Below are 24,690 nucleotides of genomic sequence, written 5' to 3'. Positions count from 1 at the left end.
GGGCCAACTGTGGCTGCCCTAGTTAAGCCAACCGTTGGAGACAACAGTCGGCAGCCACAGTTGGGCCAACTGTCGCTGCCCTAGTTTTGCCGACTGTTGGGGACGACGGTCGGCAGCCATAGTTCGGCCCACTATGGTAAAGATTGTCGGCCCACCTATGGCAGCCAAAGGTCGGGCCAACTACCCAGTAAAAAAAAAGTATAGACAGTAAGGAAAAAGTATAGACTCATAGCTTAGTGGCTATACCGTTCGGCATGTAATGACGGTATAGAGACGTTACGGTGTATACTTTTTTCTTACCGTGAATACGGTTCACCTGGATTGTTTGAATTGATGTGTATTAACGCGATTTGACATTGTCAATGAAAAAGCCGATTGTTTTGAAGTGTAATAATGCCGATTACGAGGAGGAGCGACGAAATTTTATCTAAAAGTTAAAAAGGTAAATGTGACATGCACGAGACCTGCGAGAGTTGTTACCACTGGATTGAGAAAATGCATCATTACTGACAAAAAGTATTCGACAGAAACTTACCGACAGAAAGTTACTAGGAAGAGCGGCAAATTCAAATGGTCAAATTAAATTCGAATGAATATATACATAATTTAATGTAGTTTTTTTATTTTAAATCAAGTATAGTATTTTAAATAATTAAATACCGATATTAAATAATTAATGTTTATTATAAAAATTGACATATAGACATGAAAATTTTTTCATTTTTAGCATTTAAATCTGTGAAATAATGAAATATTGTAATTTTATTTTTTAATTACAAAAAATTATTATTTTTTATTAATTATTAATAATTAAATTTTTTTAATAAAAATAAAAATGTACTGAAAATAATATGTTTTATGCATTGAAAAATAAAAATTTGTTAAAATATATTATTTCTATATTTTGTAAATAAAGTTATTTATTAAAATAATATTTTATTTATAAAATTGAAATAGATTAAAAAATTAATGTTTTAAATTAAAAATTTTTTATTTGAATTAATATATGTAATTAACTATTATGAAAATTAATTAGTCGTTAAAATTTTTTTTTTTTTTTAATAATAACTAATGTTTTTTTACCTATAAACAAATTTAATTTTATTTTGAACAAAATTATATTTTTAATGATAAAAACTTTGTTATTTTACATAGAGACGAATAATATTATACTTTTTTTATTTGTGAGTGAGAAGTGACCAAAACCAAATAATTGTAAATCATCGTAAAAATATTTTAAAAGGGATAGAAACAAAACAATACATTTTAAAATTATACAACACAAGAATACTCGCAAATGCGATTGTAAAACGAAAAGTACGAAAGTAATATAATTTTAGGTTTATTACGTCCTGCAGCCGTTAGGTGGCAGAAGCATGCAGGGAGCACAATGTCGCAGCTGTCATTATATTACTTTCGTACTTTTCGTTTTACAATCGCATTTTTGTATAGATTTGCACAATCTTTCGGATTTAAGAAATTTATAAGATAAGGATCCTTGGTATTTTTTCCGATTTTGAAAAAAGTGTCCGCGTTTTGAGAAAAAAGTATTTTAAACTCAATGTTTATCATTTTCACGTTCAGTGCCGTTTTTATAGGGCGATTATTGAATGCCAAAGAATTTCAGAGACCGTTCGACACTCTTAAACGATATTTTTTTATTTGTGAATTTCTTTTATATTTAAACGCATTCTTTTATCCTACAATAATTTTTAATGCTTATAATTTGTTTCATACGCGTATATGCGATTTGCGAGTATTCTTGTGTTGTATAATTTTAAAATGTATTGTTTTGTTTCTATCCCTTTTAAAATATTTTTACGATGATTTACAATTATTTGGTTTTGGTCACTTCTCACTCACAAATAAAAAAAGTATAATATTATTCGTCTCTATGTAAAATAACAAAGTTTTTATCATTAAAAATATAATTTTGTTCAAAATAAAATTAAATTTGTTTATAGGTAAAAAAACATTAGTTATTATTAAAAAAAAAAAAAAATTTTAACGACTAATTAATTTTCATAATAGTTAATTACATATATTAATTCAAATAAAAAATTTTTAATTTAAAACATTAATTTTTTAATCTATTTCAATTTTATAAATAAAATATTATTTTAATAAATAACTTTATTTACAAAATATAGAAATAATATATTTTAACAAATTTTTATTTTTCAATGCATAAAACATATTCTTTGCAGTACATTTTTATTTTTATGAAAAAAATTTAATTATTAATAATTAATAAAAAATAATAATTTTTTGTAATTAAAAAATAAAATTACAATATTTCATTATTTCACAGATTTAAATGCTAAAAATGAAAAAATTTTCATGTCTATATGTCAATTTTTATAATAAACATTAATTATTTAATATCGGTATTTAATTATTTAAAATACTATACTTGATTTAAAATAAAAAAACTACATTAAATTATGTATATATTCATTCGAATTTAATTTGACCATTTGAATTTGCCGCTCTTCCTAGTAACTTTCTGTCGAATACTTTTTGTCAGTAATGATGCATTTTCTCAATCCAGTGGTAACAACTCTCGCAGGTCTCGTGCCTGTCACATTTACCTTTTTAACTTTTAGATAAAATTTCGTCGCTCCTCCTCGTAATCGGCATTATTACACTTCAAAACAATCGGCTTTTTCATTGACAATGTCAAATCGCGTTAATACACATCAATTCAAACAATCCAGGTGAACCGTATTCACGGTAAGAAAAAAGTATACACCGTAACGTCTCTATACCGTCATTACATGCCGAACGGTATAGCCACTAAGCTATGAGTCTATACTTTTTCCTTACTGTCTATACTTTTTTTTTTACTGGGTAGCGAATTGATAACGTCAACCGACCTATGGTCGACTCAGTTGGCCCAACTATGGCTGCCAAAGGTTGGTCGACCTTGGCATTAAAATTTTTGACGACCAATAAAAAATAAAATATAAAAATTTGTTACACGAATAACATATATTAGTAATTATTCTAAATTCATCAAACAATTATTTTAAGTATTTAAATACTAAACGTAATCTTATACATACATACATTTTAAAAATATTTATCGCTCGCAAGGATCGAACCCGCAACCTAACGCACCAAAATCTAACACGCTATCCATTACCCTACGCTTACATGAGAGTCTAAGGAAAAATTAGTCTCATAAGTTGCATCTTTAAAGAAATTTAGCCGACCGTCGGCCCGACTTGAGCCGACCATTAAGAAGTGGGCTTTTTAATATTTTAGCTGCCACAGTTTTATTAATTACCATTTTGTTTAAAGTATATCCCAACTGTGATTGCTAAATTACAAGTCATGTCAACCGACGATCCCATAGTCAGCCCAACTAGGGCGACCAAGGTTGGCCCAACTGTGGCTGCCCAAGTCATGCCGACTATTATCCCTCATAGTTGGCCCAACTAGGGTTGCCGACCGTCGTGCCCGATGGTTGGCCCAACTATGGCAGCCACAGTTGGCCTGACTATGGGGGACTATGCCGACTGTATTTTTAGAAATTTTAAATAAGAACAAAAATTTTAATTATCATAAATTAATGTAATAATTATTAATATTATAGTATTAACAAAATAATTCTTTAAAAAATTACCTATTTCAAATTATTTAATAAATATTCTATTTTATAATAAAATCATAATGCACAATTTATTTCATATCGAATCACTTTGGGGTTGGCAAAAGATTATTATAAAAATAAAACATATTTAGATAAGAAAATTAGTCAATTTGAAATAAATTTTGCGTTTGAATTATCATGTATTTATATTTTAATTATTTAAACGACCATTATATCCCACAGTCGGCCTAACCATGGCGGCCAAGGTTGGCCTAACTGTGGCTGCCCAAGTCATGCCGACTATTATCCCCCACAGTCGGCCCAACTGTGGGAACCATGGTTGGTCCAACTAGGGCTGCCGACGTTGGCAGCCATAGTCGGGCCACCTTTGGGTGACAATATTTACCATGGTCGGCATAACTAGGGCGGCCGACTCTCGTGCAGCTGTAGTTGGGCCAACCAACCATCTCTGGCGGCCGACCGAAATTCGCACCTGGGTATTAATGAAAAATTTAATATATCTGTTTAGACAATTTTGAATCGGATCGAAAAATTTTAGGTTATTTTGTCATATTCCGCACAAAATTTAATAATTTTTAATAAATGAGATTTGTAAATAAATTACAGTACGCTGGAGATGAATTAGATTTGTTTAATGCTTTTAAAATTGAAAAGATACATATCACTGTCTCTCAACTTACAGCGGTAATGAGGAAGAAAAGATTGAAAAATGTAAATGATTTGAATCGGAATCCATCGGAAATTTTCTTGTACGACCCGGCTGAAAAAACTTGTACAAGAAAATGTACAAGTTCTTGTACATGTTCATTAATGAACTTGTACATTTTCTTGTACATGTTCGAGTAATGTTCTTGAACAAGTTCAGCATCCGGAATTGAGACATGTTCTTGTATCAGAACTTGTACAAGATCCTGAACAAGAAAATATACTTGTACAAAAAAATGTTCATGTTCTTGTACATATTTTTTATGCAGGTTTCATGAACAAGTACTTTTACATGAACACGTTTATGTTCTTGTACATAAACATTTGTTTAAAAATGATTTTGAAAAAAATTTGTAATTTTAATAAGTTATAGTTATTAAGACTCTTCACTTCTGCATACTAAAAATTATTGCGCAGCTGTGAAGGCTTAAGAAAACTACTGCGGAGCCTTTAAAGTTTTTAATTTTTATTTTGTAAAACATAAATGAACGTGTACAAGAACATGTTCCATATTTGGTCCAAGAAAATGTACATGAAACCTGCACCAAAAAAATATGTACAAGAACATGTACATTTTCTTGAACAACCCAGTAAAAAATAAAAGATAGGGGAAAGGTGGGTAAGTTCGCCCAAAAAAAGTTTAGAGTATAAAATAAGTTACTTAATTTTAATGTTTGAGTATAAAAACTCATTCATAAGACAAAGACAACCTTCAGAAATAAAACAGAATAGTTATTTAAATTGTCTTTTAATGAAAATATTGAATAAATTTTAATTAAAATATCGATGGTAAAAATGAAGAATTGATCTGAGGTGCGGGTAAGTTCGACTACGGAGGAGGGTAAGTCTGTTTCTTCCAAAAAGTATGAATAAATTGAAGTAAATGTGTCAAATTTTGTTTTATTTGTTTTTATTAATCAATAATCTTATAAATGTCTTAAAAATTAATACTGTATTATAATGAAATATACATTTTTTTGGCAAATTTAATTTTTCAATCAAAACTAGTTTTTAAAGGAGGAGAAAGTAGTTACGTAAAGTACGTAACTCTCAGAGACAAATGCGCATGCGCGCTTTGTGCGCGCTTATTTCAAATGTTTTTCTTTCTCAAAATATTCAAATAATTGAGGAGCCGGATCGTAGAACCGATTCTTCACTAATGCGCAAGTCCCCCGCGCAGCTGAAAGCTGGCTCACTTGAGGGACTCCGGAGAGAGCGAAGAATCGGTTCTACGATCCGGCTCCTCAATTATCTGTTATTATAAATTTATTCAATTATGCATTTTTTCTATTAAAAGATTTTTAGACACGTATCACAAATAAATAATTTTTTTTTACTAAATGTATGGCGCATTTAAGATGAGCCCATGAAGAGCAGTCTTGGCATTGGATCCATTCTTCACCAGGTATTGAAAGTGAATAAAGTTCATTGCATGTAAGGCAATTAACATCGTCCTCCGTTTTTATTCTCTTTACTAGTGAATTCGAATTCTCTTTATCCAAACTTCTTCTCTTTTTAATTATTTTTGATTTACTTAATTTATTCTTAGGTGAAATCTTTGGTGTAGTACTTCGTAATTCCAATTCTTTTTTATATTCATCAGAAGTTACTATGACAGTTTTCCCTTTTTTCTTTGAAAAATTTTTCGCTCTAGTATTATATTTACCCTGCGGTAGAGGAGCAATGTCTGCAGGTTTTATTAGCTCTTTTTTCGTGTCACAAGGTGTTTTAGTCATAGGTTCTGGAATGTCTAATTTTAAAATACTATTAACTTTTGAATTTTCTACATTTAAGTGAGTAATAGAAATATCGGCTAATACTGTTCGATTGACTTTCTTTCCTTCAGTCTTTTTACATTTATTTTTGGTTTTAATTTTTGGAGAACTATTTACATCTAGTTCTGATTCATTAATAATATTTTCAGTATAATCATTCGAGTCGTGTTGCCTTTCGTCGCAGTTCATACTCTGAGATGACGTAGCCTGTGATGTTACAATTTCGATATCAGTTGTGAGAGATGGTGAAAATTGCTCTTCACTAAAAATCTTGGAATTAATGGGGCAAATTCCTGATGTTTTAAATCCATTTATTGCAATATTGGACACGGCAGCCCGAATGTAAGATCTTCCGAAAATTTGTCCAACATTACACATTTTAATAGCCTGACCTGGGTGTTCCCGAAGCCACGTTGTACACTCTTGACTATAATAAGTCTTAAACGGCTACATTATTTTTCTGTGCTGAATAAATGAGATTAAGATTTTTAACATGCGTACTGTGCCCGTCTAAAATCAGGAGAACTGGATTGTTCTCACTTGGTTTTGCGTATTTCAGAAAATGGTCGAACCAAACTGGACAAAATATTTCTGTTTGCATCCAACCAGATGGATGAAAAACGATTAGTGATTCAGGAGGACAACCGTTTTTCAATTCCGACTTCATTCTTTTTCGTGGAAACATCAGAGTAGGTGGAATAAAGTTCCCAGCGGCATTACAACAAATGACACAAGTAATTGTTTCCCCTCTTTCAGCAGAGGTTAGCAATCCTACTTGTTTTTTCCCTTTAACACTTAGAATTTTTGGCACAACATTGGGTACAGAACTTATGCCTGTCTCAACAACGTTGTAAATTCTGCTTGGTGAAAGCGAGTATTTCGTCATTAATTGAAGCAATAAATGAAAAAATTGTTCTACATTAGGCTTATTGAAGCCACAAGCTCGAGCAAACGAAGTTTTTTCCGGAGTTCTAAGACTCAACTCTGGATGTCTGTTTCTAAAATCTTTAAACCAATCTTTACCCGCTGCTCCTACATCTTTATTGAAACGGTGAGGTATGTTATTTGCTTCTGCAAATTGATAAGCGATTCTACGAAACTCTATAGGCTGCAAACCGAACATTCGCTTATCCATTTCTATAAGATAATTTTTAAGATCTTCTTATTCCGGAGTAAAAGTAGACGTAAATCGTCCAAATTTTATATCAGACTGTGTCACTTCATTTTCTTGAAAATATTTCAGTCTTCCTCTCAAGGTGCTGAATGGAATCCCATATGAATTCGCTATTAATCTTGCATGACCTGGCCTTTGACGACATTCAAGTATCGCTTTCAGCAAGTCCTCTGTCTTCCATCTCCGTTTACTTTCTTTTCGAACTTTAGACATCTTTATGTTGTCATCTGCAATAAAAATATAGATTTGGAATATGAACTTTTTTCCAATTTTCAACATTGACAATTTAAGCATTACTTAATAATAAGAAAACGACATTCTTCTATTTTTTAAAAATAATCACCAGAATTGATGCTCACTCCCAAAAAAAGACCAAAAAGATTTTGCGTCACCATAATCACACGAAAATCTGCAAGAAAAAAATTTATTTTGATAAGAAGTAAAATTCGATCAATAGAAGGTAAAAAAAACAAAATAACATAAATCTGTTTTATGTGTTTTTTTTACCTCCCTGCCGGAAGAGTGGTACTGGATTGGTACTGGAAAATTGGAACTGAGGGCTCAGTACCAACTCAGTACTAATTTGATGCATATTGGTACAGAAATGGAACTGGGAAATTTACCTGCGAAAAGGATCGAGTTACCGTTAATACCCTCATGAAAGTGAAAAGCGACTAGCTTTTTCAATATGTTGAAACTAATACTTTATATTTATTTCAATATCTTTTATTTATTAAAGTACATAATATAAATAATATAAATCAAATAAAAACATTTGGAAGTTATTAAAATTAAATTTTCGTCTTCTTAAAATGTAAATATATAAATATAAATAAAATATGTGGCAATTATTAAAATTAATTTTCCGTCTTCTTAACACGTACAAATATAAATACAAACAATAACATGTATAGAAATTTTAAAATTAATTTTCCGGCTTCTTAACATACAGGGTGTCCCAGTCGAGGGTGTACATATTAAAGGGACATATTCTTCAGAAAAAAATAAGACGAAAAGTCCTTTACAGTTTTTTAAAATTTTTTATAGTTTTTGCGTAAATTGCAATTGAAAATTTAAAAGTTACGCGTTGTGATTGGCCGTGCAAGCTCACTGGGCCGGTAGGCGGGGCGACTTGAACAGAACATTTCCAAAATTTGCAGGCGTGGGCGTTTAGCATCAGCGCTGTGATGCATCGGGTTAAAATAAAATAAAAAAATTTACACTTTAGTAATTATTTTAAAATAAGACCAAGTTAGTTACTTTAACATTATAAAATGGTTATTAATTTAATACATACGCTAAAGTGTAAATTTATTATTTTATTTTAACCCGATGCATCACAGCGCTGATGCTAAACGCCCACGCCTGAAAATTTTGGAAATGTTCTGTTCAAGTCGCCCCGCCTACCGGCCCAGTGAGCTTGCACGGCCAATCACAACGCGTAATTTTTAAATTTTCAATTGCAATTTACGCAAAAACTATAAAAAATTTTAAAAAACTGTAAAGGACTTTTCGTCTTATTTTTTTCCTGAAGAATATGTCCCTTTAATATGTACTTCCTTAAATGTTTCTTGAATTAAATTGTCCATGAAATCATTTTTTACATCGTCTGGCATTCGTGTTACAAAAGGATTAACAGCCTCAAATAATTCTTTTCTATCTTTTTGAGATTTATATCCAGTTATTTTTTCCCTTACACTGCAATGTAAAACTTGAAAACCAACTTCTTGTAATAATTTTACTAAAGTTCCTCTGGGATTATCGTTGATATAAAGAGGAGTTACGTATCTTCTAGCATCCTTTAGATATTCTCTATATTTTGAATTTTCAGAAAGTTTCAAATAACCATTATAACCGTTAAATAACAAAATATGTTGACTTAGGAAAGTTCCTCCTGGTTTTAACATTTTGAAAATATTTTCAAAAGCACATTTTAAATCTGCAATCCAGTGAAGACAAAAGAAAGAAATTCCATGATCGAATCGTTCAATGTATTCCGAAGGCAATTCAGTTGTTTCAATACTCATTTGCTCGAAAGTTAACCGTTTCTCATCAGAATTCAAAATCCGAGCACTATCGACCATATTCTTCAAGATGTCAAATCCAACAATTACTGCATCATTAGATATTTTTGGTAAAATTAAATTTTTCGTATTGTTACCAGGCCCACATCCAATATCCATAATTGTACCCTTCATTTTACTAACATCGTTCTCAAATTCATTCAATAAGGATGTAATCACCACATACTGAATGCCAGTTGAATGTTTCAAATATTCATTAGCTAGATTCATTGTTTCGATTTATTTTCAGAAATTGTTTTTGGAAATAATTTTCTAAAAATTAATTTTCAGAAAAATGAAAAAAAAACCTTTATGATGTAGATGTATTAAGTATTTAGATACTGCCTGATGAATAGACAATGAGCCAACGTGAATTATACTCTTAGGAGCAATGATAAGCAAGCAATCTATTTATTTCAATATTATATTTGTTTTTCCTGGATTTATATTATTTTCATACATTATTATGCATATGATATGTCCTTTGGCAGCTAAATTCAAAAATGATGTCCATTTTTTTGTCAAACTTAAGGTATACGAGATAAATTATAACTTTTTTAAATGTAATTATTTTTTGATAAATTTTAGATATTGATAATCTGGAAATATTAACGAATCTCAATATATATTTTTTAAAGTTAAATTATTAAAATTATAAATTTTTTAAGCAATAAAACTCGGGTTAAAATTTTAATCCTTCAACAAAGGACCTAGGGGTCTATTGTTCAAAGAGGGATTGCAATATAATTTCCAAACTTAACAGAAATTGAATTTTACTTCTTATCAAAATATACACTTGGAAGGGAATTTCTCATTCATATTTAAAAAAAATTTATTAATTTACTAAATAATTTTATGGTTACTCATTACTAATTTTTAACTAAACAACTATTATTACTATTTATTTATACAGTAACAATTCGCTAAGTAATTATTTTAATTCTATGATATTTGAGGTTATGTATTACTTTATTCTCTTATTATAAATTAAAACACAAGCAAAGCAAACATTTAAGGCATAAAAGATATATAGAAAATAAATATTTTTGTGGTGTAAAAATTTAAATATTACAAAACAATTAGGTACCTGTATTTTTATCAATATGCAAAAACACGTGGACACAGTAACCATACAATGAGACACACGAACATGACACTCTATGACAAAAAAATTTGTTGTTTATTCCCAAGAAGCACGTAATATAACCTCAATATCAAGGTAATATTACACGTGAGATTCGTAATATAACGCTGTAATATTACAGTAATCTTAAAATGTCCGCCTCAAGGTAATATTACCGGTAATGTTACTGTAATATTACGCGCTAATATTAAGGTAATATTACAGTAATATTGCAGTAATATTATACCGTAATATTAAGGTAATGTTACAAGAGAATATTACAGTAATATTATGGGAACATTTCTTTACGAAAAAAATCTACCCATCCAGGGAAGCGAACCCCGAACTCAAAGCACACGAGTCCAGAGTTTTACCAACAAGCCAAATTGACTTATAATATATTTATGTTTTTTATGCTTTATGAATAACTCAAATCAGTCTGTAATATTACAGTAATATTACAGTAATATTACCGGTAATATTACCTTGAGGCGGACATTTTAAGATCACTGTAAGATAACTGTAATATTACAGCGTTATATTACGAATCTCACGTGTAATATTACCTTGATATTGAGGATATATTACGTGCTTTTTGGGTTTATTAAATAATATTTTAATTAATTATTCCTAATTTACAAAAAAATATTACAATTATTATTATCTACAATAACTTATTCACTAAGGAATTATTGTACCCTGCTAAAAATAAAATCAGAAATCAGTCTCAAAACGTCAGAATTCCTGACGTTTTGAGACTATTTTGATGTTTTGTGATGCTGCTGACCAATTCTGACTTAAATGGTTTTTATGGGCCTTATGTTTCTGAAAAGTGACTATTTTTCACTACGTTTTATTTTTTTTGTGAAAAGGGTCAGACTCAGACCCACCATATAACTCTATTATGTTAAGAAAGCCATTAATTTTGAAAAAAAAAATTTCTATATTTTTGGTATTATTGATATGAAAATGAGATATTTGGAAGATTCAATTTTTCAGGATTCTAGACATCCAAAAAAATTCTATAAATAGTTAAAAATTAAATAGTTAATTTCTATAAAAAATTTTTAAATATGTATTTGAAATCCTCAGAACAATTTTTTTTATTTTTTTTCAAACCGCTTATTTACTTTTACCTACTACAATTTACATTTTTTTATATATTCCCTTTTTCCAATTGGGATCTGAAATACTGCGATACGCCATCTGGTGACGACCTCGTTGTGTCAGCCATTTTTCGTTTCATCCTTTTTAAAATATATGTAGAAGAAAGAGATAAAAAATCAAGATGGCTGACCCAACGAGGTCAGTTTCCCCATAATTCCCTATGATTTCAGATCCCAATAGAAGGTTCCTTTCGAGGGTCCATCAGGTTTTATGACTTTTTAATGCAAAATAAAAAATTATTTAAATTTAAATAAATATTTTTTTAAATGTTATATTTGTAATTTATAGATTTTAACGATAACGATTCCAATGATGTAAAACATTATGTAAAAACTCTAAAATTACATAATGATTATATAATAAATACTCCATTAATTAAAATTAATTTTCAATAATTTAAAAATATTTGCAAAAAATTTTATATCGTTGTAATTGTATTAACATGTACATTACGAATATAATATTTAAAAATTATTTTTTTCAAATGCAACAATTTTTAATTTTGCAATGAAAAGCCATAAAACCATAAAAGATCCTTCTGGCCTATACTTTTCTTTTTGTCCTTTTCTAACGTACATATAATATACATGGAATCACGTTTGTAAGACAAGGACAGAAATAAAGGGAAGGCGTCAATGACTACGACTATACTTTTAAAGTCCCTACTTCAAATTTGTATTTATTATTTTACAGTAAGCTAGTTTCCTTACATTTAGTTATAAGAAAGCATATGTTGAAAACCTAGTCTTACCACTGTGTTAACTCTATATATATATATATATATATATATATTTGAAAAAAATTAGAAATCGCTGGCTATTTCACATAAAAGTTTATTTTTTTACAACTAGATGAGCAAAAACATTCTGGTTTCTTGTAAAATAGAATATATGAATTGATCGCTCAATCAATCTCTGAGCGAATTTGATCCAGTTTTCATTCAATATAAATTTGATTTGAACCAAATATTGCATCTAATTATAGTGCAGTATGCTAAAAAGAGAAATTAAAATTAGTAATTATTTAGTTGATTTGTGGAAGAATTATGTTAAATTGAATTTTAATAATATGTGACGCTCCACGAGAAAAGGGATCTTACGTACTTTTGACTTAAGGTTCATTCTCTGTGTCAAGTCACTGTAAAAGCGAACCTTAAGTCAAAAGTACGTAAGGTCCCTTTTCTCGTGGAGCGTCACATATAGTAATTAATATATGCATATTAATTAATTCTTATCATTATAATTAATTATAATAGTAATGAATGTGCTAAAACGTGAGCGAAAAACCTGATAAAATTCGCTTAGAGTTTACTTGAGACAATCTAACAGTATCTTATTATTCTAGACTATTTTATTTCTATATTACACATATTCTTTTAAGTTCGAATTCAAATAATATTTACATACGAATTTTTTGTTTAATTAAATATTTGCTAAAGCAAATTTTATTAATTGAATACATTTGACACCGGTCACTGTAGAAGAAGCCACCGGGCCAAAGGCCAAATCTATTTCACTTTTATAACCAATGGGGAGCATTCAAAGGTACAGCGAAATAGTGGCAGAGTAACTTTAATTTCACTAAAGTTTGGAAGAGAGAGAGAGTGAGAGAGAGTCACCACCTCACAAGAGAAAAGCAACTTTTCCGTTGTGACGAGCACCTCAATTATTGTTACCAGCAGTTAGTCTCAATAATGGTGATGATACAAAGCTTTAAAAAAATGGCGACTGACAGTGTGGAAACTGTGGAGTCCAAAAGTAGTTTATAGGTTATGATTTATAACCGTAAGTTGATTCACCACCCCAAAATAGAAAAGCAACTCTTCTATTATGGCAAGTACCTCAATTATTGAGAACAGCAACTATTCTCAATAATGGTGGTGATCGAAATTCAAGTTAGTGCCGGGGGGATGAAAATGAGTCAATTTACAAGTGATCGTTTATTTTCATTAAGTACACTTTGTTGAAATAATTCTAAGTCCCACAAGGGTAGAATATTTCTAAGTTCGAAAAGCGAAAGAAAAATTCAAAGTCCAAGACTCGGAAAAAATTCTAAGTACGAATAAATAGAAATTTTTCTAAGTCCACTAACTCGGAATTTTTCTAAGTAGGAAGCTGTTGCGTAGTATAGGGTAGGCTAGGCAGGGAAGGCAACCAACCCTGAGTGAGCTCTGCAACAGAACTGACGTTTTGGTCCAGTGCATCGGCTTTTATAGCCCACAACTCTTCCAAAACGACGAAAATAGTGGGAGAATTTTCCAAGAGAGGGGTAAATCTTCCGTCTATGCACTTCTTACTTTTGACCCGCGGAAAACCGCGAGTCAAGAGCCAAGTCGCGCGTCTTCTCGCGAGATTCACCTCTATCCCCGAAATTCTCTCACATCCCTGCTTAACCATTCCTTATTAACCTAATTAATAACTAATCTTACTTAATAAGTGTGATATATGATAACAATATTATTATATTAAAATATAGTTTATTAATATAATATGTTACAAATACAGATATGCATGTGTAACATAATATATATTTGCTATAAGTTAACAATATAATATTATTCGTATTAAACACACACACACCCACACACACATATATATGTATATATATATAACATTATAAATTATAAATCACTATAACAATAATATATACTATTAACAAATTATAATTATTGTAATAACAATTATAATTAATAATTAGTTAATAATAATTTATTATGATACAATAATTATTTATAATAAATTATGCTATAAATGATCTACAAGATATAAAAACCACATCTAACTTTGAACATAACCTTTTATTTAAATAAATAATTGAAAATTCGGCTCGGAAAAGTATCCGGCGAACAGAAAGTTAAAAGAAGTGGCGCGAGGAAAGCAAAGGGCCTGTCGCGTTGAGAGTGGGAGGTGCAAGGATGAATAGAGATGGGCCGTAAGGCGAAAGTGGAGAGAGCGAATAGGGAAAAGAGTGGAAAGCTTGGAGTGTAAAGGGGCGCGCCGATAGGATGATTGGAAAAATGTAGAAAAACACATTACCAATGACTCAGCTAAGGACAAGAATTCATGAAGATGTAGCAAAGTTTTTGCATTCTTCATGAATTCTCGTTACCCCCATCAGTGACATGTATATATATGATAATTGGACTATAAATGTTTTTTGATCAATATAAGAATATACCTATTTTAACTTTAAGGTGCTTATATACCTCAAATTTCGATCAGATGAACATTATTTCTGGACCGTGAAAATGCGTGAAAAGTCATTTTCACGGCGGGTATTTTTGAATTGTTTTAAACAAAAAATGTTTTTTTAAGAAATATAATATTAAATAATTGTTTTAATATGTAAGAACACTTTAAAATAGTGATAGAGAGATGATTTGATTAAAAAATTTAGCAAATTTTGCTTTAAAACGTTTTCTGCTACAAGAAAGTGTAAAATGGCGATGTTTGTGAAATGGTTTGTACAGTGTACATGTTTCTTTCAGTTATTCGAAACAATTAGTAGAATTTAAATTTATTTGATAAACATTTCAACTTACCGATTTATTTTCAGCACTCATTATTTATTACAAGTTAAAAAGAAACGACATAACATAAACAAAACTCTGAGAGACACTCACAAGGAAGAAGCACTGTACAAACCATTTCACAAACATCGCCATTTTACACTTTCTTGTAGCAGAAAGCGTTTTAAAGCAAAATTTGCTAAATTTTTTAATCAAATCATCTCTCTATCACTATTTTAAAGTGTTCTTACATATTAAAACAATTATTTAATATTATATTTCTTAAAAAAACATTTTTTGTTTAAAACAATTCAAAAATACCCGCCGTGAAAATGACTTTTCACGCATTTTCACGGTCCAGAAATAATGTTCATCTGATCGAAATTTGAGGTATATAAGCACCTTTACTTGTTAATTTTTAAAAATTATAAAATTTTTTTAAAATAATAATAATAATCATCAACAAAATATGTTGATAAAATTGAAAAAAAGTAATAAGATCTTCTATTTTCATAAAACCGTATTCTATTTTTAAGATCTCAGTTAGGTTAGTTTAGCTCAGGGGTTAGGTATTCGGTTTGCGTTCGTTAGGTTGCGAGTTCGATTCCCTGCGTTTGCGAGATTTTCTTCGATAAGGGTAAATAAATATAATAAATTGTAAAAATAATAATTGAGTATGTGTAACGTAAAGATAAAAAAATGTTGTACGATAAATGATTTTTATTTATTTTTTTAATTATAAAAGATTGATTTTATCTTAATTTTTAAATATTTGTAGTCAGAATTCATGAGAAGTAAGTCAGGAATCTTGAAAACTATTTTATAGAAAGAAATGTCATTTAACATCACAAATAGTCACAAGGTTTAATGATTTATGGTATGGCCAAAAAAAGGGTCAGCTCCGACCCTCATAAAAAATCTGACTACTATTGACGATTCTTTGACTAAACCTCACTTATTGTGGTGTGCTGTGACTGCAATCGTAACAAAAACAGTCTCAAAACGTCAGAGATCCTGACTAATTTTTTGACGTTCTGTGATTTTATTTTTAGCAGGGTATGTATATAATTGAGGTTATGCATAATAGTAATTTTCTTGATTCTGCTACAATAAATGAAAATTAAAAGCGAAACAAAAATTTAAATAATAAAGTATAAATAAAAGTATACTTTTTATTGCAGCATTAAATTAAACTATTATTTAATAATTACCTGCATTTGTAGAAATCTATTAATTCGTCTTCTGCTGCATGTCTCTAGTAGTAGTAGTAAAGATTGACGTTGGCATTTATACTAGCTTTGCGCCTTGTATATCCAGCCATGACCTGGTATTATGCATGTCTCTATATACATTCTGAGCAATTGCGCATGTCCCGTACCTAACTTACGTATCTTGCTTGCGCGACTTGTGATTTGACGAACCTTACCGCACGAACTTACCCGACATTAATAGTTTAAACATTTTATTACTTATTTAATTTTACAACTTATTTTTGATTTTCAAAACATGATTTTCATAAAGTGTAACCCTGGCGGATTGGGAAAACCGAGTTGTAACCGAATTGGGTTACGATTCGGTTACGTTTCGGTTCATTGTGAAATATTATTGTTAATCGACGAAATATGTAGTAAATAACTATTAGGAATGGTTAATATACATTTAGAGAGCTTATTTATGCAATAATAATAATAAATTAAGATATAATTAATTAATAATAAGTGTTTTAAGGCCAGGTCCAAGTCGAGTCAGCTGTTCCTGTGAAGGTTCAATGGAACAGCTGACACGACTTGGACCTGGCCTTAATTGTACAGTGCATACAGTTGTTGTATTACCATATATATGTATATTACCATCAGCGGCAGCTGTGATACGCGCGTTAAACCCTAGATGGCGTTAAGGATGACTTGTTGTGGGTTTTTGGTTAGATAAAAGTAATTACTTTAAATAAAAACCAAGGGTATCCACAAGTCCCATGTTCAAACAAACACAACTCCAATTTAACAACAAATATAACATATTATTAAATATTAAAAAGGTTCAGGATAATTATTACAATTTATATTTGGCTAGATTGACATGTGATCAATCACAATTAATTAACTCGCTAACTGCGACTGGTCTAACCAGAAAGCAAAACCGCGCTAATAGTCATTCGCACATGCGTACATTTTTACATATCTGAGGGGAGAGGAAACGGTAACGAATCCCCCACACACTCCCCCCCCCAGTGTTAGCGATTTTAATTAGAATTTTACGTTAACAAAAATACAATAAATCGTGTTTCGAAAAATTCGATTACTAAATAAGCTAAACGAGTTTTCATTTAATATTTTATATAAAAAAAATTATCCAAAAATCGTTATATGATTAGAAATTTACATTTATACATAATTGTTACAACAATTCAAAATCTCGAGATTTATTTTAAAATATAATTTAATTCTTTATTTAAACAAAAAATCAGTCTTTCAAATGACTAATAGTCAATTTAATATTAACATTAATGTAATTTGAATAAAAATAATACTGATTTTGCGAAGGTACAATTATTTCTTTTTTTCGCAAAAACTAACTTTTTTCTTTCGTGAGTAAGTTCGCAGTTGAGGTAGACTTTGAAATGCTATTTCGGGCTGAATGCCAACGTCAGATTTTTCTTTCTGCAAACTGCTGCCCACGGGGGGTTGAACTGGACACGAAATATTGTCTAAATCATCCCTGACAAAAAATGCAGGTTTCAAATTCTCGACGGAAATTCGACTAGCGATGCCATTAATGTCGACTTCATAGACTCTATCAGAAATTCGCGATAAAATTTTATGAGGACCAGAGTAAGGTCTTTCCAAGGACTTCTTGGCAATGCCAATCTTTCTAAAAACATGAGTACAAGTGGCTAGATCTTTATGCATAAAAATTTTTCGTTTATGTCTATGTTGCACTGGAACAGGTTTTACTGCTCTCATATGCTCGTGGAATTCCTCAAGAAAATCCTGGCGATTAGGGATAAATTCTTCAGGAAGAATAAACTCGCCCGGGATCCGCAGAGCAGTGCCGTAAACGTATTCCGCCGGAGATGAACCGCTGTCAAGAACGTTGTTTCGCAAGCCTAACATGACTGTAGGTAAAACTCGGGACCAATCTCTCGTCGCATGACACATTATAGCGGCCTTCATCGTCCTGTGCCATCGTTCGACCAACCCATTCGCGGCGGGGTGATATGCCGTAGTATGTATTTTGTTTGCTCCGATTAGCTTCATTAACGATGCGAAAAGTCTCGACTGAAACTGACTACCTTGGTCGGTAGTTATTGTTTCTGGCGAACCAAATCGCGGTACCCAATTATCCGAAAAAGCTCGACAAATCGTTATTGCCTCAATATCGCAAAGCGGTATGGCCTCTGGCCATCTTGAGAATCGATCAATGATCGTTAAACAATAACGATAACCCTCCGAAACGGGTAAGGGGCCTACAATATCTATGTGGATATGTTGGAAACGATTTTCCGGAGCGATAAAATGGGCTGGTTTCAAAATAGTATGACGCGATACTTTTGACGCCTGGCAGTCTAGACATGATTTACAAAATCGAGCAATATCTTTGTGAAGGTTAGGCCAAACGTAACGTTTTCTTATGATTCGGTCGGTCACCTTTGCACTCGGATGCGCGGAGAGATGAAAAAGGTTAAAGATTCGTTCTCTAAGATTTGCCGGAATATAAGGACGAAGTGACTCACCGGTAACGTCACAGAAAACTGAGGTGTGATCAGGACCCCAGAGAACCTTCCGTAATTTAAGTGAGCAAGCTGGATCTTCGCGAATTTTTACGAGCTCTTCATCGGTATCTTGAGCATCGGCAATGTCCTTTAGACTAATATCGGAAGCTAACCTGAGCGCATCTACCCTCGATAGTGAATCAGCAACCACATTTTCATTTCCGGGTAAATATTCGATGGTGGTTGAATATTGTGAGATGAAAGATAACTGGTCTTGTTGTCTTATTGACGCCTTATCACTGCGCTGTTTAAAAGCATATATTAAGGGCTTATGATCGGTAAAGATAGTAAATTTTCTAAATTCGAGTAGGTGTTTAAAATATACAATGGCTTCGTAAACAGCCGTGAGCTCGCGATCGTAAGCACTATATCGCCTTTGTGCCGAATTAAATTTTCTAGAAAAAAACGCCAGTGGCTTCCACGACGAATCTTGCCACTGTTCCACGGTTGCGCCCATGGCAAAATCAGAGGCGTCCGTTACCAATCTCATAGGAGCTGTGTGTGACGGATGTGACAATAACGTCGCATTAGCCAAATTTTCTTTCATTTTATCAAATGCCTCTTCAGCCACAGTATTCCACGGAACTATGCGCTTATCATTTTTTCGCGAATCTTTCATAAACTCATTGAGCGGGGCTTGAGTTTCCGCGGCTTTCCTAATATTTCTCCTATAAAAATTCACAAGGCCCAAGAAGCGACGCAATTCGTTGATTGTCTTGGGTTTCGGAAAATTGACTATGGCTTCCACCTTCTCAGTGGTTGGTTTAATACCTTCAGAAGATATCCAATGACCTAAAAATTCTAGCTCTTTTTGGCCAAATAGGCATTTTGGTAAATTCAATTTTAAGCCGAACTCTTTTAGTCGTTGTAATACTTCACGTAGATGCTTTTTATGATCTTCGACTAAGGAAGATGCAATAAGAATGTCATCTATATAAGTGAAGGTAAAATCGAATTTTCCAAGAGCACGGTTAATGTACCGTTGGAAGGTCTGACTTGCATTACGGAGACCGAAAGTCATCACGTTAAATTGGAATAACCCAAAGGGTGTAATCACAGCAGTTTTTGGTCTATCTTCTGGCGCAACTGGTATCTGGTGGTAGGCCATCTTTAAATCAAGTTTGGTAAAGATTTTTTTACCGTATAGATTTGCAGAAAAATCATGCAAATATGGTACCGGAAATTTACTAGGAATAGTCACCGAATTTCATCTGCGATAATCTCCGCAACAACGCCAATCACCATCTTTTTTTAAATCCATATGAAGGGGGGACGCCCATTCGCCGTCCGATGGTTGGCAAATACCGTCTTCCTGCATCTTCTCGAATTTTCTTTTTGCAATCTGTAATTTATCTGGGGCTAGTCTTCGCGAGCGTTCTGATACCTGGGGACCGGTGGTAGTGATATAATGCGCAACATTTTTAACCTGAATGTTAGATTTCGTGTCTGACGTAATTTCAGGAAATTCTGAAACAATCTTTGACCAAGGGGTTGATTTATCTATTACACCGACACCAGACAAAGAAGCGCTTTCTACCCGGCCTTGAACTGTCGATTCGCCACCTCTATACGCTAGTTTTCGTTGACGGACATTTACGGTAAACCCAAAATGAGATAAAAAATCCGCACCTGAAATAGGGTACGGTACCGCGGCTACGTAGAAATTCCACGTGAAATTAGTTTTAAAGCCCATATCCAAAACAATGCGTTTTAAACCAAAGGTTTCTATTTTAGAATTATTAGCAGCAAAAAGACAGTGATTTGATTTAGTTTGACGATTGGTATCAGAAACAGGAATCAAAGAAACATCGGAACCCGTGTCAACTAAAAAACTGGGACCAGAACGTCGTTCTCTAACAAACAAACGTTTTGAGTTTAAAACCGAACCGACGGTCTCGCAACGGTACGGCGTTATTTGTTTTCCGGATCAGGCCATTCGCACGGTTTCGTGCATTTATTTGCTTTCGAACCGAATTTTCTATGAAGGTAACATAACTGAATACCGAGTTCATTTTTTTTGTTTTTATCCGAGTCCGACTTACCGCGACCGGAAGAGCTTGAACGATTTCTATATCGCGAGTTATTATCAAAACGACGGACAGAATTGCCCGCATTATTACTTGATTTAGTGAGAAATTCGTCAAATCTTTTTGTCAATGAATCGATCTTTTTTTCCAAATCATCAGATTCAGATTTTTCGCGTTAAACCGCGGCGGTTTGGAGTCCACTGGCCCCGGCTGTGTCATGGATAATATCCGCTAATTTACCGAGTCTTTGAAGATCCGTTGTCTCTGATAATGCTAGCGCTACGCGATAATCACATGGCAATTGTTCAATGAAAATTGCACGGATAACTTCATCGCTGCATTGGCCCCCACTTAAATTCCTAATTCTACTTAATACCAATGACGGGTTTCCTTCGTTTAAAATCTCGCCCTTTAGCAGTTGTCGCAAGTTATTTTCAGGAGAAGTAGCAAAATTAGAAATTAAACGTTCTTTAAGTTCCGTATAAAGGATAGGTTGGTTGGAGGTCACTAGATCTCGTACTGATTGGATGACGTCGAAATCCAGAACCGAAATGACAGCGCCAGCCCGGGCTCGTTCGGATGTCAAACGCGCGTATAGGAACATGGCCTCGGCCTGAGCAAACCAAAGTTCCGGGTCATTGCGGAAAAATTTTGGAAGCTTAGGTGTTCTGTAATTAACAGGTGCCACATTTTGAGCTTCACCAGGATTTTCTTCATCATCAGCCATCTTTATGACTGTATTCAAAAACCAATAAATGAAAATTACCGATAAAAAAATCGAAATCAAAATCATAAAATTGGCATTACCAAAAAAAAAAAATCCTATTGTCAATTATTATACAATATGATTAAAAAAATCGACAGAAATAGAAAAACCGTCTCACCACCGCCAAATAAAAGAGAAAAAGGAACAATATATTATATATGTATAAAGCTATCACTCAAAAGAAAAAAAAATTTTTAATGAATGTGGTAAACGTTGAGTTCCCCGTGGGCAGCAGTGAGCAGATTTAATTGATTATTCGACGAAAATCACAATAATAAACACTGTACACAATAACATCAGATTGTTAATAATTAACATCAAAACTCTAGAAGTTATTAATTCAAAAAAAATTATTAATCTATTTAAATTCTTTTTTAGAAAAAAAAAATATTATAAAATAATCGATTGAAAAATATGAGAAGCAAATTATTAACTGTATCAAAAATAATCGCGCGAAAACTGTCGACTAAGCAGTGCAATATCAGTAAAGTAACATAATATATACATAACTTTGACTATATTGAGTTTGACGAACTTTATCAATGCTATTTCCTTCGAAATATGGGGATTAGATATTTCGAAGTAACACACCAAACAAAAATACATCTATATCGTTGCTGAATTTTCGCTAAATATTCCGATGACAGTTAAAAAATTTTAAACAATTTAGAACATTTTTTAAAAATAATACATTATAAAATGAATTTAAAAAAAAAATCATTTGGAAAAAAAAATGAAAATTATTATTTGAATTTACAATAAAGAAAAAAAAATGTGAATTTATAAAGAAAAAAAATTTTTACACAATTAATAAATTATTGAATGAATTTAAAGTTAATTCACCACAAAAATGAATGCTGAAAAGATATACATAAATACCGTAGAGAACTTGAATTCGATGGTCGCTGTATTCTGATGTCATCGATGTTGTCGTAAAGAAGAGTCGCAGCAGAAATGGCAATACATCTGTTGCCGAGCTTGGAACGGTGACTACGTCACCATGAAGATAGTATGGTCGTGACTGCGTTGACAGGAAAACCCTTTGCACTAGTCTCAGGAATTTCAGGAAAATTTCCAGCGGTCGAACTCGTCAACTGCATGCTCTCAAATTGGAAACGAACTTTCCAGGTCCAAAGTCAGCAGCCCCTCGTCAATTTAGCATCGATCGAAGATGGAACAGGATCGAAGTTGAAATATATTGCTAGATGATTAGGCATCGTGTTTCCGTATAAGCTTCGGAACGGCAGCCATTTGCCACGTGGTGAGTATTGAATGCGGCAAAAATTTTGCGAGTTGCAATTTAATTCCACGAACCTTGACACATCAGCTGTTCACCAGATTGATGTTGGATAATTTATGTTGAGTATTTGGAGCTGAATGATGTACAAAACATCTTTATGTGATAACCACGCTATCACGTCGGGGTCACCAATTGTGGGTTTTTGGTTAGATAAAAGTAATTAATTTAAATAAAAACCAAGGGTATCCACAAGTCCCATGTTCAAACAAACACAACTCCAATTTAACAACAAATATAACAATTTATTAAATATTAAAAAGGTTCAGGATAATTATTACAATTTATATTTGGCTAGATTGACATGTGATCAATCACAATTAATTAACTCGCTAACTGCGACTGGTCTAACCAGAAAGCAAAACCGCGCTGATAGTCATTCGCACATGCGTACATTTTTACATATCTGAGGGGAGAGGAAACGGTAACGAATCCCCCACATTGTAAATGAATTTCTAAAATTAAGCCCTTGGGTGTCAAATGTGTAAGTGAATATATAAGTTTTTAAAAAATAGATCTATTTATTAAAACAACTTTTTTGATTTGTACAAATATAAAAAAAAAATTTTTATACCGAACAAAAATTTTTTTAATGAGAAAAAGTTTTTTATGTCAAAATTAATGTTTCTCATTTCATTGAGGAAAACAATTATTTTAAGAATAAAAAATTTTTTTGGAAAAAAGTTTTTTTCAAAATTAATCTTTCTCATTTTATTGATGAAAAAAAAATTTTATTAAGAAAAAAAATTTTTATTTTTGTTATTTGTTTAATTATGATAATAATAATAATAATAATTAAACAAATAACAAAAATAATTTTAAATAATAATTATTATAATAATAATAATTAAACAAATAACAGAAATAAACATTTTTCTTCTTAATAAAATTTTTTTTCCATCAATAAAATAAGAAAGATTAATTTTGAAAAAAACTTTTTTCCAAAAAAATTTTTTATTCTTAAAATAATTTTTTTCCTCAATGAAATGAGAAACATTAATGTTTACATAAAAAAACTTTTTTTCCCTAAAAAAATTTTTTTTTCTGAATAAAAAAATTTTTTTTCTCAGTGAAATGAGAAAGATTAATTTTGATACAAAAAAAACTTTTTCTCATTAAAAAAAATTTTTGTTCGGTATAAAATTTTTTTTTTATATTTGTACAAATCAAAAAATTTGTTTTTATAAATTGATATATTTTTTTAAAACTTATATATTCACTTCCACATTTGACACTCAAGGGCTTAATTTTAGAAATTCATTCACAAAGTCACCCTTAACGCCATCTAGGGTTTAACGCGCGTATCACAGCTGCCGCTGATGGTAATATACATATATATGGTAATTCAACAACTGTATGCACTGTACACTTAAAACACTTATTATTAATTAATTATATCTTAATTTAATTAATTTAACTTAATTAATTGGGTCAACATTAGGAATAACGTAAAAAAATTGATAAATAAGCTTAAATTGTTCAAAAAACATTTTGTAATTGAGAGATGGACTTCTTAAGAGTTCACTTCTGCATTGTTTATGTTAAATTAATTGAGAATTATTTAATTATTAAGGAAAAAAGAGAAATTTGTCAAATCTGTCACTTTAGATATGCACGATACATATCCCAGTAAAAAAAGGTTTTTTGAGATAGCAGTTCGGACAATTGAACAAGCCGTTTGCTCAATTGTCTTAAATGCA

General features: G+C 31.4%; 4 protein-coding genes across 5 annotated transcripts; all 4 read right to left on the bottom strand.

Moving 5' to 3' along the window:
- Nucleotides 1–5,648: 5,648 nt before the first annotated feature.
- On the bottom strand, nt 5,649–8,228 carry LOC127278595 (uncharacterized). 2 transcript variants are annotated; one of them, XM_051300394.1, is made up of 2 exons: nt 7,614–8,228; nt 5,649–7,497 (listed from the first exon to the last, which is right to left on the bottom strand). In XM_051300394.1, the coding sequence occupies exon 2, from the start codon at nt 7,229–7,231 to the stop codon at nt 6,536–6,538; it is 696 nt and encodes a 231-aa protein (XP_051156351.1). In that variant the 5' UTR covers nt 7,232–7,497; nt 7,614–8,228; the 3' UTR covers nt 5,649–6,535. Both variants share the same exon structure in this region, with proteins under 2 accessions (XP_051156351.1, XP_051156352.1).
- Nucleotides 8,229–8,787: 559 nt separating this feature from the next.
- Nucleotides 8,788–9,938, bottom strand: LOC127278575 (juvenile hormone acid O-methyltransferase-like). Its single transcript, XM_051300354.1, has one exon. The coding sequence runs from the start codon at nt 9,562–9,564 to the stop codon at nt 8,788–8,790; it is 777 nt and encodes a 258-aa protein (XP_051156311.1). The 5' UTR covers nt 9,565–9,938.
- Nucleotides 9,939–20,107: 10,169 nt separating this feature from the next.
- LOC127278572 (uncharacterized) lies at nt 20,108–20,593 on the bottom strand. The gene has a single exon (XM_051300353.1). It carries the CDS (start codon nt 20,591–20,593, stop codon nt 20,108–20,110), a length of 486 nt encoding a protein of 161 aa, XP_051156310.1.
- Nucleotides 20,594–21,102: 509 nt separating this feature from the next.
- LOC127278571 (uncharacterized) lies at nt 21,103–21,654 on the bottom strand. Its single transcript, XM_051300352.1, has one exon. The coding sequence runs from the start codon at nt 21,652–21,654 to the stop codon at nt 21,103–21,105; it is 552 nt and encodes a 183-aa protein (XP_051156309.1).
- Between the last annotated feature and the right edge of the window lie 3,036 nt (nt 21,655–24,690).

This window comes from Leptopilina boulardi, unplaced genomic scaffold (assembly GCF_019393585.1).
Source record: "Leptopilina boulardi isolate dan_hultmark-lab unplaced genomic scaffold, ZJU_Lbou_2.1 LbouV2_208, whole genome shotgun sequence".
NCBI classification, from domain to species: domain Eukaryota; kingdom Metazoa; phylum Arthropoda; class Insecta; order Hymenoptera; family Figitidae; genus Leptopilina; species Leptopilina boulardi.
The sequence above is the reverse complement of the archived record's forward strand: the minus strand, read 5'-3'. Positions and strand labels throughout refer to the sequence as shown.

Coding starts and splice junctions, on each gene's coding strand:
- LOC127278595 (XM_051300394.1), bottom strand. CDS start 7,231: ATGGATAAGCGAATGTTCGGTTTGCAGCCTATAGAGTTTCGTAGAATC.
- LOC127278572 (XM_051300353.1), bottom strand. CDS start 20,593: ATGGGCTTTAAAACTAATTTCACGTGGAATTTCTACGTAGCCGCGGTA.
- LOC127278575 (XM_051300354.1), bottom strand. CDS start 9,564: ATGAATCTAGCTAATGAATATTTGAAACATTCAACTGGCATTCAGTAT.
- LOC127278571 (XM_051300352.1), bottom strand. CDS start 21,654: ATGGCTGATGATGAAGAAAATCCTGGTGAAGCTCAAAATGTGGCACCT.